Here is an 18607-nt window from a genome sequence, read left to right as displayed (position 1 = left end):
CAAAGAGGTAGTGAGTAGTATGCCTACTGCACAATGTCCATATAAACCCTATTATACACTGCTGTCTTACATTCTTCCTTCCCCTGGCTTTCCACCTGGTAAATGCACAAATAATGCCAATACAAGTTTGTATCCCAAATGGCTTGAAAGAATCTGAAGCTATTGAACAATGAGATCAAGCTAGGAAAGCAAACAGCTAGCCCTTGCATCTGTTGTGGGTTAATAAAATCTAAAATGATGAACGAAACAACAGTCAGCATTAAAAGAAAATATTTTATGATAGCAATAAGACATGTTTTGAACAGGGCTGGATGCAACTATCAAACAAAACTCTTAAAATTAAAAAGCAGATCAATTTCTGGGAAGCACTTAGGAATGCTGTCAGCGTACTGAGTCTTAGAGGCTTCAATTAATCCTTCATAGAAATATATTTCTTATATCACTTACAAAAAACTCCACTATGCACTGGGTAAAATGCTAGATTTGGTTTATACTGAATACTTTGGTATAAACAAGTCATAAAGAGGTCCTTCATTCATTTTGGTGCCTATTAGGTCCATCAATGGCTATTAGCCAGGATGGGCAGGGATGGTGTCTCTAGCCTCTGTTTGCCAGAAGATGGGAATGGGCGACAGGGGATGGATCACTTGATGATTACCTGTTCTGTTCATTCCCTCTGGGGCACCTGGCATTGGCCACTGTCGGAAGACAGGATACTGGGCTAGATGGGCCTTTGGTCTGACCCAGTATGGCCGTTCTTATGTACAACATACATTAATTAGAGTCTCTCATTAAATCAGGGTTGCAGATTATGTTCCCTTTTCTATTGGAATAGAAAAAATTCTCCTTCATTTTGTGTTTCTCTTTCTTCAGATAAGTGAATTCTCTTCACTCTGTCTCCAACAGAAAGAAGGTGTGTATTTCAACCTGCTAACCAGTTTCAGGATAGAGACCTGACTGGTGAGAGAAATGGATATATTTATGGATCTATGATCTAAACTGCAAACCATTTTCAAAATGTACAGGAAGGTTGTGCTATTTCTCAGTAAGGCCTGAAGTAGGAAACTTACATCGGCACAAAATAACTCACAAGCAAAAAAAATGTTCACTTTAAAACAAACCAACCCAGATACTTAAAGTTCTCTAGAACAACAGAGCACATTGTAACAAACTAGTCCGAAGAAAGCGCCAAGCTATGGCTTTTCATTTTTGGTTTAATGTACAGAGTGGAGTATAACACCATTTTCCAGCATTTTGGAATTTCATATTTTACTTGATCTTTAGCTTTCTAGATTCTAGAAAGCCTTTTCTTAGACGCTTAGTTCTATGAAACTAAATGCGAATGTGTCTCTAACTATTAAAGACTGGCCCAGATTTTCAAATGTGACTACTGATTGTGGATGTTATTTGAGCCACCTTTAAAGAGTGTTTTTTGAAGGGGAGGTGCTCTGTGCTTTTTGAAAATCAGGCCCCTTTTAGGTGTGTCAAGGTGGATACCTAAAATCGCTCCTCACTTTTGAATACATAGGCCACGCGAGGCCAGGTCCTGCCAACACTTACGTGTATGAGCAACACCACTGGAGTATATTAAAGATGGGCATGAGTCTTTGCAGAATCAGGGCAGCTGTCATCACACATGGATATTCCAATGAAACGCAACAAACCCTTTGTTAGGGGGCACGAGTATCAAACACAAGGTGCGGGTTTCTACCGCCTTCTGTCTCGCCCTGCCTTTGTCTCCAATTCCGTGGCATGAGCAAGTGTGGGAAAGCCAGCTAAATGGCATATTCAAAAGCTCTGCTAAGGAAGGCAAGAAAAGGGAGTGCAAGCGTTTCCTTTTGTCTTCCTTTTCCTGCCAGCTCCAGCTTTTCTGCTCCAGCTCCCGCACTCTCTTTAAGCAGCTACAGTCTTTTTGAAAATACAACCAACTAGTTTTGGGTTTTGGCTTCATGTCTTTTTGCCGCTGGTTTTCTGTTTGCGTAGGTGAGCCTCAATCTCATGCCTGAAGACGAGCATCCCCAGCTGGCCGTGAGAAGCCTCATTCATGGCTTTGGATTGCATGCACATCTTGTACTGCTCCGGGCTCAGCTCATCCAGGCAGCGCTTTTCATGCCAGAGATGGAAGAGGCCCCGGACAGGCGTCCTGACCACGATAAGGTTGCTGTGAAGGTATTTGCGGTAGAGATGAACGTCTTCTCCTCCCCAGCCTTTAATGTCCAGATCAAAGCCACCTAGTGCAAAGAAAATTAGACGTAATGCTAGAAATATATGGTCTCTGCATGGAAACCGCAACCAGGAAAATCATCCCTCCTAGTAAGCCTAGAACTACATTAAAACCTCCAACACCAGTCTTACAAATGAGCAGTTACAGGAACCATTTTCCTGACCAGAAGAAAAAAGATCACATAATGAAAGTGAGGTCAGTGAAGAGCAAGTTGCCAGCCCATCACATTCTGATGCCTCCAGTACATTTGGAATTCACTTGGCAGTGGCTTGAAGGACAAAAAGAAAGCAAGGGCGTGCACCCCACCGCAATTTGTGCTCTGCGCCTACTATTATTTTGAGATGTTCAATTTTATGAACTTTTTGAGCTTTATGAACGCCTCCGTCCCCAATTAGTTCATAAAACAGGGGTTCTGCGGTCGTATTACACCCCAGCTCTTCTCTGTGGCTGTCAGCTTTGGTGCGCTTTACATTTAGACCAATTTCAGCAAGCAGCGTGAAATGCCAAACATTCCTACATTTGTAGACGTCTGTTTCCCTTGACCTGCCACCGCAGACCAAACTGCTTTGTGTTTGCCTCGAGCAGCACTTACATGCATGCTCCGTTTCCTAAATGAGAGCTCAGCTTAAGGTTGCAATTGCATTTCCTTTATAAGCCTTGACCTCTGCAAAGCCGGGGCAAAGCAAAGCAGAGTCAGAAAGCAAGTCAGCTGTTGGAAGCCAAGAAAAAAAAAATTACTGCCTGTGATTTGCATTTCTCATTTTCAAAAGCTCCTGCTGGCGTCAAGGGCAGAACATCCTCCATGCAGGGCTGGTGAACAAGCTTCCCCACCTGGGCTGAACTAGCCAAGGTATGTTGACCTTCAGGGTACCCTGCTGGTATGGAGGAGGGGGATAGAGCTGTGCGGGAGGGTGGAGGGGAGTGATTTAGTTCTGCTGGCTGTCAGGTGGCGGGAAGGAAGCTGCTTATTAGTGTAATGGTATGTTAGAGCTTTGGCCAGATGACACTCCTCAAACTCAAAGCCCGATACTAAACAGCCTGGGACTGGAGGGAGTCCTTTGACTCTAATGTTATTTCTTCTCTTCCCCAGTCTCCTGCACTTTTTTTAGGTGCCTGCTCTCAGCTGCTAAAGCCGCCAGCAGATTGGAATGCCTGAATCGACCCCGAATCTCCCAGTTCTGCCTCCGCGGCTGCTCCTGGGTGGCGGCTCAGGCTCTGACCTTGCTGACTGGGTTGCAGACGGTCATTCTGGAAGGGCTGTGTCTGGGGCAGGCAGAGGGCTCCCCCTCTCCACCATACTCTGACAGCCAGGCCCCCCGGGCAGTTCTGCGCCCTCCTGGCAGCTTGCAGAGGAGCTCTTGGTACCAGAAGGAAATGTCTAGAGCAACCAGAGCTTGTGGATCTCCAGATACTTGAGTTTCTGGTGGCTCCTGATTCTCTAAGGCCATAAACTACTCCAGGGGAGCCCTAGCCAAGCAGCAGCCATCCTGCTGGCTTGATGTCACCCATCCCCTGCGGCTGTTGGGAACTTGGTAGCCCATTTGATTTGGGGGTTGGGGGAGAGAAGAAAGATGAAATGGGAAAAGTGAGGGGCGGGGAGCCGGAAGGAGGCACCTGTCCTTGTCCCTTCTGGACTCACAGCAGCCCTGGGGTGGGAGGGGGAGTGTTGACTGAGAGCTTGAGGCTGGTGTGGCCCAGGCTTACTCTCCTGTGCAATGCTGACATGGCTGACTGGGGCTCTCTGCACCCCCCTAACATCTCTGAGCCTGTCCCTGCTGGCTGCAGGATCAGGGTATACAGGTGAGCACACTCGGACTCTGGTTTATGAATTGGGATGGGAGACTAGGAGAGGTGGCAGGACTGGGAGAGCCCTGGGCTCTGAAATAGGCCCTGCACAGTCAGAGTTGGGTCGCCATCAGGGCAGCGTAGGCAGCTCCTCTCTCAGCACCAGCACTGGTCACAGGGCGGCAATTGGGTGGTGTCTATAAGGAAAGCTCTGGGCTACCGGCTGGAGGTTTTGCTGCTGAGTTTGTGCCTTTGGGGATGAAACTAATGGGAGTTTTGCTGTTGCAGTCAATGGTGCACGATTTGTCAGTGGTGCAGCTGGTGGTTGGCAGGGTAAAGGTAATGGTCTGACAGGCTGCGTGGTACCTGCCTCCATGGGCCATTCACAGGCATAAATACCAGCTATGCCTTACCCTTCCCGCCATCTGAATTCCCATCTGATGGAGAGGGGACTCCTGTGCACAAGGGCCAGGAACAGTCACTGGGTCCCGCTATTCCCTATAAGCTATTCACCATGCTCTCCAGGAGCCACCCATCCCTCTCCCCACACCCCAGTTAACCAAGCACTGGGCGCTCGCTCTGACTGCAAACAGTGCAGAAAGAAGTGAGCTCAGGCACTGCTTCTTCATCCTCTCTCTTTGAAGATGTCAAGGAGGGAAGTTCTGTTATACCTAGTGAGATTTCTCCATCAACTACTCTGACCTCAGCTCTTCCAAATGCAAAGGCCCAAGGGACATTTTAAATAGAGAATTTTAAAAGGACTATACTGGAAACAGCTGTTTCATCATAATACATTTCTGATACCCAGTCTGAATTAGCCCCGAATAGTGTAAACCAGTGGTCCCCAACCTTTTCTGTGGGGCAGGCCCCGGACGACTAGCCGCCGAGGACCCCGTGGCCGCCGGACAAGCAGCCGCCGAAATGCCGCCGTGAAGTGGCAACGTCAAGAGGCGTCGCCACCAAAATGCCGCCGTGAAGCAGCGTCATCGAGAGGCGTCGCCGCCAAAATGCTGCCGAAATTTGGCGGCATTTTGGCGGTAGCGCTTCTTGATGTTGCCGCTTCTCGGCGGCATTTCAGCGGCTGCTTGTCCGGCGGCCAGTAGGTGGGCGCCATGGCGCCCGCGGGCACCGCGTTGGGGACCCCTGGTGTAAATGAACTAGATTCTCAGCTGTGCCCAATAGCGACTGGGCACAACTAATGGTTGGCTGGAGAGCCCAAAGGGTCCTGGAGTAGTTTAGAGTAGCTTTGGGGCTGCTCTAAAGTGTGCCAGCTGGCTACAGCCCCCAGGGTCCCGTATGGCAGGTAGGAATAGCCACAGTACAGTAGTGGTAGGCCACGCCCCCTTCACAGGGGAGTGGCACAAAGGCAGGGCTGGCCTTACCATGAGGCGAACTGAGGCAGCTGCCTCAGGTGCCAGACTCTCTGTATGTGTGTGTGCGTGTGTGTGTGTGTGCGCACGCGCGCCACCGCTAGGACCCAGAGTGTAGAAAATTGTGTCTGCTGCGGGTGCCTATGTATTCTCTCTGCTCGAGATGCACAGAGATGGTGGAGTGCTGTGCTGGAGGAAGGAGGGCACAAGAGACATAACAGGCAGGCAGGCGAAAAGGTGAGAGGGAAGAACAGAAAGCAGCAGGAGCTGCAGGGAGAGAGAGGAGGAGGAGCCTCTTATGTACCTCTCCAGCACCCCCAGGAGCCTGGACTGATTCACACCAGCTTCTCAGGGAGCTTCCTGTCTCCTGCTGCTTCCCTGAACCCACTGGAGGAGAACAGGCAGTCAACTGAAATAGTAGGAGCCAGTTAGGCCCTTAAGACGCTGATATCTTCCCTCACTCAGACTCTGCTACCAGCCTGCTTATTTGTCCCCTTCAATTGAGTGTTGAGAGCCACTCTAGCTGGCACAGAACAGCAGTCATGAGTGAAAGAAGAAGACGCCCCTCTGGGGCAGCATTCAGAAAAAGAAAGAAAGCAAAGGAAGCTTTTCTATCTAAGCAGGAAGGAGCTCTCCTGAGATACATAGACACAAATGTTCACAGTGACCCTTCCGGCCCCAGTGAGGATGTGAGTGGTGAGGAGATGCCTGATCTTCCAGTTAGTCAGAGTGCAGGTGACCTGGCAGCTACTGCAGCATCCATATCTCCATCTCAAATGGGTGTAACCATGCACATTCCTGAAGAAAAGTGTAGATCAGAGAAGAGTGTGGTGGAGGCGCAAGAAATAGCTGCTGCTGAGTTTAGTTCCTTAAGTCTAGATGATCCAGGACTGTGGACCCACTTGAGCAGTAGCCTGAGGGACTTCCTTGTACTGCATGGGCCACAGCAAGTGAAAAACTTCATGTTCCCCAAAGACAATGAAAATAGAAGTTTCCATTCAACACATTACTGGCGTGAAATCCCCAATGGTGACAAAGTAGAGAGGCCATGGCTTATGTACTCAAAAACCCAGAATGCTGCAGACTGTTTTTGTTGCAGTCTAATGTTCCAGCCACATTGGGTTCTACAGGAACAAAGGGCTGGAAAAATCTGGCTAGAAATCTGGCATGCCATGAGAAGGCAGCAAATCACCAGAGAGCATTCCAGTGATTTAGTTGGGAATTGGTCCTGCTTTGAGCAGGGGGTTGGACTAGATGACCTCCTGAGGTCCCTTCCAACCCTGATATTCTATGATTCCATAGGTGGAAAGAGCTTGAGATGTGACGAAGGTTAAAGGCTACTATAGATGATCAGCATCAAAAGAAAATTGTACCAGAGTCTCTTTACTGACAAAATGTTCTGAAAAGGCTCATTGCCATTGTGAGAATGCTTGCTACCCAAAACCTAGCACTGCGTGGCACTTCAGATCAGCTGCATGTGCCAAACAATGGAAACTTCCTTAAAATTGTGGAGCTGATGGCTGAGGTTGATGCTGTACTCCAGGAGTATCTAAGAGTCACCACCCAAGAAATGTACACACACCACTTGGAAAAACAATTCAAAATGAGATCATACAGTTACTGGCAACAAAAGTCAAACAGAAGATTGTGGCAGATTTGAAGTCAGCAAGATATTACTCTGTTAGTCTGGACTGCACACCTGACATCAGCCATACGGAACAAATGACTTTAATGGTGCGTTTTGTAACAACAACAGACCTTAGTGAAAATGTCCCTGCAATGGTGACTGTCAGAGAGCATTTTCTAGAATTTATTGACATTGATGATACTACAGGATCTGGTATGACAAATGTGCTTCTTAAAAAGCTGGAAGATACGGGAATTGTGATAGCTGACATGAGAGGTCAAGGCTACGATAATGGTGCCAACACGAGAGGAAAGAACAGAGGAGTGCAGACACGGATCCGAGAGTTAAACCCTTGAGCTTTTTTTGTCCGTGCAGTTCTCATTCATTGAACTTGGTGGTCAGTGATGCAGCATCAGCTTCTAGTGAGAGTGCTGAATTTTTTAATGTGTCTGACGAAGTGGGTATTCACCCACGAAAGCTTATGCTCCAATACTTCTGTTAGTCTATAAGGTGCCACAGGACTCTTTGTCGAATTTTTTAATGTAATTCAAAGCATCTATGTATTTTTCTCTGCATCAACTCATCGATGGCAAATTTTGAAGCAACATCTGGGAATATCCTCCCCGACTCTGAAACCACTGAGTGCCACATGATGGGAAAGTCGAGTGGAGGCGATAAAGCCTATCAAACACCAAATTGGGAAGATAGAGGATTCCATAGTTGCCATTATGGAGGATAATGCTATGACAGGAACTGTTCATAGGAGAACAGTGGCTGAGGGAAATGGAATCACCGGAAACATACATAACTTAAAATTTCTGTGTGGCTTAGTGTTGTGGCATGACATACTGTTTGAAATAAATGTTGTAAGCAAGAGACTCCAAGGTGTTGACCTTGATATATCTGGAGCAATGGAACAACTAGTGCTAGTGAAGGCAGGGGGCTGGACTCAATGACCTTTTTTTTGGGGGGGGGGGTGTCCAGGATTCAAGTCCCTGCGCAGGTATAGGGGGGATCATTTCCCCCTGTGGAATCCCCCAAGAACTTCAAGAGGCAGCTCTTCAGTACCCTCCTTGATTTTTGGGGGGAGGGATCGCTCAGTGGTTTGAGCATTGGCCTGCTAAACCCGAGTTCAATCCTTGAGGGGGCCATTTAGGGATCTGGGGAAAAAATCTGTCTGGGGATTGGTCCTGCTTTGAGCAGGGGGTTGGACTAGATGACCTCCTGAGGTCTCTTCCAACCCTGATATTCTGTGATTCTATGATAACCGGACAAAGCAGTCATACCTACAGTCTTACCGGTCAGATGAGGGATTTCAAAACATTCTGAAGAGTGCACAGAAGTTGGCAGAGGAACTTCACACCGAAACTATTTTCCCACCCATTCAAGAATACAAGAGTCACTGAAGAAGAAGACATTTTGATTACGAGGCATGGGATAATCCCATAAGAGACCCCAAACAACAATTCTAAGTGGAATTCTTTAACCAGGTGCTACATTGTGCAATACAGTCAGTTGAAGAACGTTTCATGCAGCTCAAGGAACACAGCAGTATATTTGGGATGTTGCATGATATTCCAAAACTCCTCACTATACCTGAAGAAGTCCTACACCAGCAATGCAGGGCACTAGAGACAGTGTTGACACATGATGACATGCGTGATATTGATGCGAGTGATTTAGGTGATGAACTGAAAGCCCTTTCAAAATACATTTCAGCAGGATCAACTCCAAAGGCTGTTCTGGAATATATGTGCACAAACAAGATGACCACCCGCTTTCCAAATGCTTTTGTTGCTCTGCGCATACTTCTAACACTTCCTGTAACAGCTGCCACTGGAGAACGCAGCTTCTCCACGCTGAAGTTAATAAAAAGACATCTACGCTCCACAATGACACAGGAGAGGCTGGTCGGCCTTGCAACCATCTCAACAGAGCATGAGCTGGCCCAGACTGTGGACTTTCAGCAGGAAGCAGTTCAAATCTTTGCAACCAAGAAGGCACGGAAAGCACCACTTGGATTATTCAAACAGATAAAAATGCCAGTGTTTACTATGCAGACAAGAAAAGTTAACTTTCAAATGCCTGAACAGCAAATGTGTTACTTAAAATTTTTGAACAAGGCATTTTAAGTTGTTAGTTCTCCTTTATTGGGGTTGGCAGCAGAGCAGTACCATGAGAGGAGTAGAACAGGAAGAAGGCAGAATTGAGACCTTTCAAAGTTTTGGCCCAAGCGAAGGGACATGGGGGCATCATTTGAGCTCCCGCCTCAGGTGCCAAAATGTTGTCGACCGGCCCTGCACAAAGGGGCTGCACTGGGGAAGAGAATCTGAGCCAGCATCTCTAAAGCAGGTTGAGTTAAGTGCATGTTCTTACCTATGTTGATAAAATCAGACCTGTACTGACATGTCATTCCAAAGCCAAAGTCTCTCCAGAATCCAGTTTCCTTTTTTATAACCTGGGGGGGGGGAAAGGAACATTTATATCAGAGCAGTAGAATTTGTAACCTGAACAAAAGAGGGACACCCCTGCAGGGTGGCTAGGAATGGGGACAGCCACCTCACTTTCTTCTATCCCATACTGCATTATACCCTATCAGTGGAGAAGGGCCTGGCCCAGCTCTAACTGACTTCAATAGTGGCAGACGTCGGCTGAAAGTTTCTGCTAAAATTAACTGCAGGCTGGCTGGCTGCAGACTCAGGAAAACATTGCATCAGAACAGTCACCTTCTGAAGATTATTTTCATAACCAGGAAGGTGGTTATTCTAAATGACAGCTTATTTTCCACAGGATCTGACTCTTTCTTGGGGATGTATTCATACATCATGAAGTGAGCCAGTCTCATGCATGGGACAGGTTGGTGGCCCCTTCTGATTACAGTTTACAAGAGTGCTGCACTAGCAAAATGACGTCAGGGCTCTTCTCAAATGACTCAGGACTAACGTGACACTGTTTACAGATGCAATTTGGCTGGCGGAACAAAATGACTTAAAACCACCTTCAAGCAGGGCTGCCAGGTGCTCAGTACTATTGAAAAATCAGGCCACCTACTTGGCCACCTAAATAGGGGTGTTGGGTCCTGGCATTAGGCACCTGTTTTTGAAAATCTTGGCTTAAGTGCCTTGCCCAAGGTTACACATGTCTGTGACAGAGCTGGGAATTCACCCCTGATTGCGAGCCCCACTGTAGCCCACTGACCACCCTTCTGGTTCTTTTCATGTCTCCATTTTCAGTACTAGCCTTTTCTTATTTCAGTCCTGCTCTATTTTCTGCCACTACTGCATCCATCTCTGACCTCATTTCTTCTTCCCCTTTAATAGCCATAAACTGCAAGCCCATTAATAGGCACTAAGAAGCCATCTGTTACAAGCCTGCATTGGAACAGGAAATCGCCATAGCAGTGGCTTTACAGCAAGTTATTTGTATGCATTAGCACTATAATTTCCCATTAGAACTAGCCGCTACAGCACAAATCAATTTCTTTCAAAGCTTTTTGAGGGCTACTTTCTCAGCTGCGCAAGCAGCACGGTAGGCGGCCAACAGCGTTCTTGTTTTAATGGCACTGATCTGGCCATTTGCCCAGGAAGAAATCTGGAATGAAAATATGATTAACTAAATAAAAATGATATTGGCAAGGTCTCTTCTTTATAGCAAGATGCTTCTCTGAGGCAGGCATCACATTGCACAATTCTGATGTCAGCTATAAATATTTGTGCAGTCCTGACAAAGCGAACAGTGGGGTTTAACTTTAGTTTTATAATGACATTTTTGTTTCCTTTCCTATACAAACTGTTGACAAGCTTGGGGTTCTCGGGCCAGGCTGCAGCAGAAAGGTAAGAACTAGTGTGAATGCAGTGGTGGTATCAGGAAAGGTTTTGTTTGGAATAAACAGTTCAATGGATTTTCCAAGCTCTCATTTTAATAACACAGAGGATATTTCACACGGAATAGTTTCACAACTCTGTTGTCTGTTCACTGATCCCACTGTAAATGAGGAAAAAGCTTTTTCCTGTTCACCATACAAATCATCTGCTTTGTAAACAAGCCCTATTTTGTATTTTTTCCCCCTCATCTGATAGGAGTGTCTCCTGATTCTATCTGAGATGGATATGGCCAGCCACTCTAGAATGTCTCAGACAGGGTACGTCTGGTAATAGCAGGAAAGGATTTTAAAACACCTGGGATGGAATTTTCAAAAGGCAAAGTCAATGGGGCATGTGCGCCTCGGTTACTTAGCCCAGATTTGTGTTGCTGCAGTGCAGTGCCTAATGTATTTAGGAGCCTAACACATTTTCCAAATGGGATTTAGGCACCAAAGAGCCAAAGTCTCATTGGCAGTTGATGGGATTTAGGCTTGTGAGTGCCTAAATCACTTTTGAAAATGAGAATGAGGCATCTAAATCCGTTAGCCATTGCAACGCTGAGTGCAGCAACGCCTACATGCCTTCGCAAATCTGGCCTTTTGGCCCTTTTCAAAATCCCACCTTATAGCTCTTGTTGGGCCCTTACTGATATGACACCTCAAACAATTCCTGTATGGGAGAGGCACCGGGGACGGGGGGTACACTGAACCCTGACACAGAGGTGGAATGAGCTCTGGCAAGCAGTGGAGGCCTCTTTACCAGCTGTGGTCAGAACGGACCTGAGCAGAGGAGAACCTAGCTGAAGCCACAAGGCTTGTTAATTCCTGGATTCTACGGCTCTGAGTTTACGAGCTCCAGGGGTCGCCTTAGGCCAGGGTGCATGTGTGTGGGCCCAAGGGTGGAGATCCAGTCGGATGAGCAGGATCTTTAGGGAGAAACAGGAGTGCAGTGACTGTGTGTAAATGGAGCAACTTCTCAAGCACCTTCTAGAACATCAACACGTGACAGAGCAAGAGCGTGAAGGAGCTGGACCTCTGCTGTCTGCTTCCAGAACAGTGCTGCAAAGCAAAGTAACTTCTCTGGAGAGGGGATTCACTCTGACTCCTCCCCAACTTATCTTCCCTCTGGCCCGCCAGAGACGCCTGGCCTTAACTCACACTGCAGGCCTCACTTCAGCACTTTCAAATAGCAACTCTTTGTCCGTATTCAGGCATGGGGCTGGATTGAAGTCAATGGGGCTACAACGATTCACACCTGTGGATGTTCTGGCCCATACATTTTAAGGCGAAAAGGGACCATAAGGATCATATCTAGTCTGACCTCCTGCATAGCACCCAGCCTCACCCAGCCATTGTTGCACTGAGTCCAACACCTTGTGGTTGAGCTAGATCAGGGGTCGGCAACCTTTGAGAAGTGGTGTGCCAAGTCTTCCTTAATTTAAGGTTTCGCGTGCAAGTAAAAGGTTTTGCGTGCCAGACTGGCAGCACGGGCGGCGGACGGAACCCCAGACCGGCAGCCACCGACCCCGCTCAGCCTGCTGCCGGCCCAGGTTCCATCCATCCAGGCCAGCAGTAGGCTGAGCGGGGCCGGTGGCCGGGACCCCGGCTGGAAAGGGGCCGGCGGCCGGAACCCCAGATCGGCAGTGGGCTGAGCGGCTCATCCCGCTGCTGGTCTGGGGTTCCATAATCCAGGCCGGCAGCGGGCTGAGGGGGGCCGGAGGCCAGGACCCAGGCTGGCAGCAGAATGCCACTAAAAATCAGCCCGCATGCCACCTTTGGGGCACGTATGCCGCAGGTTGCTGACCCCTGAGCTAGAGCCTAGCTTTTAGAAAGACATCCAATTTCAACTTAAACCTCAAGTGATGGAGAATCCACACTACAGCCTGTGGGAGTCTGTTCCAATGATTAATTACCTTCCTGCATCATCAGTCCAACGAGCTCCAAACTCTTTATGGACATCATTTGGCCTCCCAAAACACAAGGTAGAGAAACAGTCTTGTTACCTTAGACAGATGAGGAAGCTAAGAAAATGAAGGGGTTCATTAGCCCCAGAGCTGTACACTCCCTGAAGTGGAATCTGGTCAACATAATGTCGCTTCTGGCAGACAAACAGCCTACATTTAAATTCTTAATTTACAAATGTAAATATCAAATATGCTTTAAGATAAAGCTGTTCGCTAAGCTGCTAGAGTGTGAAACATTACCACAGAACGCGCTGGACACAATAAATTACGTATTCTGCATACCGCATCTCAATGGACCCGAGATGGTGAAATTCTATTCGCAAGCACAGACGTCTTCCTGAAGGGGAAGTTTTATGCACGGTTCAAAGCATGCATTTTTAGAGCCAGTTACTTACCAGCTGCTGTTCTAAGGGTGGGATGGAACCATGGTGCCCATAAATTATACCTGGGTTATACTGGCTGAAAAGAACTGGGTAAAATACTTTCTTCCCTAGAAATCACAATGGATTAAAAAAGAAAGTTATTACCGATAAAGTTGTTTGATGCTCTAAAACTAGATTAAACTTGTGCTTCTCTGTGATGCTGGAAACAGACTTAGGGCTTGATCCAAATGCCATTCAAGTCTATAGAAAGACTTCCATTGCCTTCCCTGGGTTTTAGATAAGGCCCACAGTCTCAGAGTGTTGTGGTTTGGATGGAGAATGTGAACATGCGGATGTAGTTTGACAAAATGACCCAGATGGGCCCCAGAAAACAAGGTGACAAAGGCAAGGAATTCAATCATAGTGGAAGCTGACAATTTGTTTTTCTTTTCACTCTATCTAAAATGTGACAATCAGCAATATAGGTCTTTACTCTTAGTTGAGCTGAATGTTAAGAATGCCTTACTATAGCTTGCTTACCCACCTGAAAGAAGGAACGCGTTAGTGAAGGTTATTACACAATAAAGAGAAGTCTGTTTAAAGGAGTAAATGCCCTGGGTAGCCATACCTGGCTGTGTGTTCAATCTACAGGTGTTCAGGAATTCAGCAGTGAAGTATATATCTACATCACAAAAAAAGAGAACGACGTTGTTTCCTTTCCAAATGCGAGCACCTATGTCTAATCCTTTCCCTCTCGAAAATTCTTCATTCAGCTGGATAAAGGTGAAATTCTTGAAGTTAGCTGATCTAGGAGGAGCAGCAGTACATGAGATGAGGTTTAAGAGATAAAAGGGGCAGTCAACTCTTCATTAATGGCATTGTATTTACTGAACGACATATTTAAAAAGAGGAATAGGGGGTGTATTTCCATGACACACTAGGCAAATTAGGAATGGAATCTAACTCAGATCTTATACTTAGAAGTCTTTTTTAATATTTCTGGGATAATATTCATAGGCTGTGAAAGAAACCAGTAAACAGCAGTAAGAGAGAAGGAGTTCGATCCCATTTTAATAAAACAATCAACTAGCTATTTTATGTCCAAGTTGTAAATTTTAAAACGAATATTTTAAAGAGATATTCACTCATATTTTTAGAGATATCATTGTGCATTAATGTTCAATACCATTGCCTAAAATCAAATAAAATGTACCTGAGCTGGATTGAAAAACTAACAAAAGAACAAAAGCTCACAGAAGTCACTGGGAGTCCTTTCACTGCCGTCTATGGACTCTGGATCAGCCTCCAGATTAACACATCCATTTTACATACTCTGTATTCCTTAAAACTGCTCCTGGTTTAAATCCAACCATCTTGAGAAACCTAACGTGGATTTACTGCTTGTGGTCCGATAACAGAAAAACAGATTATTTCAACAGCTCATGTGTGAAAAAGAGGATATGTGTGTGATGGGTAAACTGCGCTCTTGGTTACACATGCTTAGCCAAGCATAACAATACGGAGAGACTCAGAATACAACTACATTGCAATAAAAGACCCAAAGTCTCCGAGTTTCAGAGCTCAGGTCAATTGACTCAGGCTAGCAGGGCTTGGGCTGCAGGCAGGGTTAAAAATAGCACTGTAGACATTTGGACTCAGACTGGAGCCTGGGCTCTGAGACCCTCCCCGCCCCTCTTCACAGAGTCCAGCCTGAGCCCAAAGGTCTGTTTTTAGCCAGGTAGCCCAAGCCCTACGAGCCCAAGTCAGCTGACCCGAGCTCTGAGACGCCATGCCGCTGGTCTGTTATTGCAGTATAGATGTAGCCTCAGGGTTTGCTCTTCATGGGAGCTGAGTGCCCGCAGCTCCCACTGACACCAGCAGGAGTTGTGGGTGCACAGCACTTCTGCAAATTAGGCCTTCATGCCATATCAAATCAGACAGGAGTCACACAAGAAGGTTAGGGGCCAGATTTTCAAAAGCGCTCAGCTCCCACTGAGAACAATGAGCTCTGCTGGGTGCTGAAACCATTTGAAGCCCTGGCCCTTACATGGTAAATGAAAAGGGCTCATGAAGCAATAACTATGCTACGCTAAGCCATGAGGTAAGCTAGCAATGGGACTTAGAAGGTTGGTAGTGAAGTCTGAAAGTGAAACGCAGGAAAGGTAAGAAGTTCACCCAAGTATATGTAAATAGGAGCTGGGGGAATGCTGCGTGATACACGAACCAGAACAAACACAGGCAGAGAACCCATCTAGCCCTGCAAGGGTTTGCGGCAAGCTGGAAGCCTGACGCTTTAGGCTGCTGTAGCGTGTGCCCGTGCTGAAAGAATCCCATCGTCCCTATATCTGGTTGACCTGCCATTGGCCAGCTCACAGTCAAAGCCCAAGTACATCAAAGAAAAATCAAGCTCAGAATTGTCAGGGTCTCTGAACTCTCTAATCCCCCCCAGAAAATCAAGGCACACGTGCATATGAAATCATCACACAGCCACGTGGACAGGCTGAACTTGACTATTTGCTGCAACTCCTGGTCCGTAAGCCATTTCCCTATTTTTCCTTGAGCTTCTGTGCTAAAACCTGGCATGATCCAAAATAACTGAAGCGATAGCAGTCTGCTCTGAAGTTCCTGGAAGGATGCCAAAAGTGATCATCTTCAATTATTTTAGGACCGTTAAGCAGCACTTTGATGGTGCCCATTGGTTAAATCCCCAGGCTAATTAGTGATCAGGATACACAAGGTGGGGAGTGACTGATCTCATTAGATGGAAGAACCCGCCACAAGCTGCTAAATCACAAGTCAACTGCTTTGTCATCCCATCTGTGTTTGACAACAAAGCTGCTGCATCATCATTCTCCGATTAGAAATGTATCTGCTAATTGCAAATGGTGGGATTTTCCTTTTAATTTTTATCGCTTAGCATTTGTTAAGCATGGTGTAGCTGGAGCTGTAGAAGATTCAGAGAAGTATGTAGTGTCTGTCCCAAGGAGCTTACAAAATAGGCTAACAAATTGAATCACTTTTAGGCTTTGTCTACACTGCCTATTGAATGACAAAACTTTTGTCGTTCACAGGTGCTTAAAAAAGCCCCCCCGAAAGACAAAAGTTTTGCTGGGCAAGTGGCAGTGTAAACGGCTCGTTGTTGGCAGGGGCACTCTCCTGTCGACAACGCGAACCCCGCTCGTAGGGGGTGGAAGTATTTTGTCGGCAAAAGTGCCGACAAACAGCATTTACACTTTTAGCGAGACGGCCATGTCGCTAAAAGCTGTGTAGTGTAGACAACGCCTTACTGAGGGACTGAAATGATCATTAGAAGGCGTAATGTGTCAAAAATGCCTGTGGAATACAATCTGGAAGAACACGGTGCTTTCATCTCAGTTGGTCTGAACAGGCAGTGTGTTTAAGACAAGTATTCTGTTAAACTAACAAACCCATTAGAAATAGGGAATTAATTCTGCTGACAATGATCTATCTATGGTATTTATCAGGCCCTCATCATCTACAATCTGAGCACCTCACAATCTTTAAAGTACTGATCCCTCAACACCCCTGTGAGGTAGGAAGATGTTATTATCCCCATTGCACAGGTGGGAAACCGAGGCACACAAAGACTGAGACCCTGATCCTCAAAGTTATGTAGGCACCTAACACCCATTGAAATCAATGGAAAGCGGGTGCCTAAATACCTTTGAAGATCCAGGCCTAAGTGACTGGTCTGACATCACACAGGAGGAGTCCCAGATTAAGGCTCTCACCACATCCTTCCTCTCATGATGGAGAATGGCCCCATTCCACACCCATGAGAGACAACGGCCAAGCGCTTCTTGGCATTCCATCGACCTCTGTCAGTCCCTTGCCCCACCCAGCCACAGAGCGATTATTGGAGGCCGTGCTCTGGAGGAGGTTGTACCTAAGGGGGGGGGGGGGGGGGCTCAGTAACGGGGGGGGGGGCCTGTACTCCTTGCTCAGAGAAGGTGATTTCCCCATTGTCTTCCATCCCATTGCTCTGAACGTCTCTTTTGGCATGTGCAGATGGGTCTAACATTATCCCTGCGCTTGGCCAGACACATCACCCCAGCAGCAGCAGCACCCTACCAGGAACTCCCAGCACCAGCACCAGCTGAGGTAGAAGCTGTTGTAGCTTGGTCATGATGCTGAGCAGATATTTATAAACCAGCCCTTTTCCTGTGCTGCGTCATCACGTTCCAATTGCTGCTTGGCCTACTGAAATGGATCATTGACACGAGTGAGGTATGGGCAGGGCCACACACCGGGCCCTGTTTATTTAGCATTGTTTTCTCTGAACTCCTGCAGGCCCCTGGCTCCCTGCATGCCCAGCCCTGTGCTGCCAGCATTATACGCTGGCAGTGAAGTGGGAACCACGGAATCCTGACAGCAGTGCTGGCCCCTAAGGACGCATGAGCAGCTTTCTGACCAGGAGAGTGCGGACCAGGCTGTGCCACTGATGAATTCTACCTAACTCAGATTTCCTGGCATCTCCAGCCCGCCTTTGCTGCTGCTACCAAACCTGAAGGCTAGTCTATCTGAGCATGAAGCCATGTGCACCGGTGTATCATCCTGCTGCTAATAACAGTAACAGAGAGGCACATTCCTTCTTCCTGGGATATGCCTAATGACAAGCCATGTGAGTGATCATTTAGTGGCAGACCCAGCCACACCGCTTGTGCCCTTTCCAGGGGTCGTGTATATTCACATCCGGCCCAGCGTCCACAGTCCCCCTACCGACCTCCTCTGCCATGTTCTAGCATAACGCCGTATGAATGCTCTCTCCAGTAACATCTCTCATGTACCTTCGGGTACCACTTTCTGGCCAGACTTGTTCTAAGAATCCTGAGACCTGCCCAGAAACAGTCACCTGGCTAGGAAGGTGATAATCTACAAGAGCAGGTAACGCTGAGGTGAATTTTCCAAGGCCTTTCTAGCAGCCCTCTGAAAAGCCACATCACATGCAGGGGGGGGGTTAAGAGAGAGCTCTTTCTCCCAGAGCTGGTCACCACTAGAAAATTAGGTTGTGTTGGAGGAGTCACGGTAGCAGAACCCATGGCAAACACAACTCAGCTGTCAGCACAGAAAGGGACCATTGTGTTTCCCATCATGTCACCTGGTTATAGTTAAAAACCGGTTGGAACAACAGCGTTAACCATGACTCGCTGACACACTGTTAAACGAACTGTGCGTGCCGACATGGGCCACAGAGGTGTTTGTTAACATCACTCCTCAGCGTGAATGTCTCAGACAGCCTAATATTCTAGTAAATGCCCACCTTGCCCCACCCTCCACGCCGTCAATGGATGTTATTGCACTAAGAACTGAACAGGACAGAAATCTGAAACCGAGGTACAGCTGAGGCTGTGGAACAGTCCAACAGTTTGAGTCAAGCTAATGACTCTGTGAA

General features: G+C 47.1%; 1 protein-coding gene across 1 annotated transcript in view; it reads right to left on the bottom strand.

Moving 5' to 3' along the window:
- Nucleotides 1-1947: 1947 nt before the first annotated feature.
- CSGALNACT1 (chondroitin sulfate N-acetylgalactosaminyltransferase 1) overlaps nt 1948-18607 on the bottom strand; it is a 33403-nt gene continuing 16743 nt past the window's right edge. The window contains exons 4-7 of the mRNA XM_065405375.1: nt 13823-14001; nt 13228-13322; nt 9383-9464; nt 1948-2231 (exon numbers count right to left, since the gene is read on the bottom strand). Coding sequence (XP_065261447.1) covers nt 1948-2231; nt 9383-9464; nt 13228-13322; nt 13823-14001 — 640 coding nt within the window. The remainder of the gene's footprint in view (nt 2232-9382; nt 9465-13227; nt 13323-13822; nt 14002-18607) is intronic.

Source organism: Emys orbicularis, chromosome 5 (assembly GCF_028017835.1).
Source record: "Emys orbicularis isolate rEmyOrb1 chromosome 5, rEmyOrb1.hap1, whole genome shotgun sequence".
NCBI lineage: Eukaryota > Metazoa > Chordata > Testudines > Emydidae > Emys > Emys orbicularis.
Note: the sequence above shows the minus strand (reverse complement) of the source record. Positions and strands in the feature narration are given on the sequence as shown.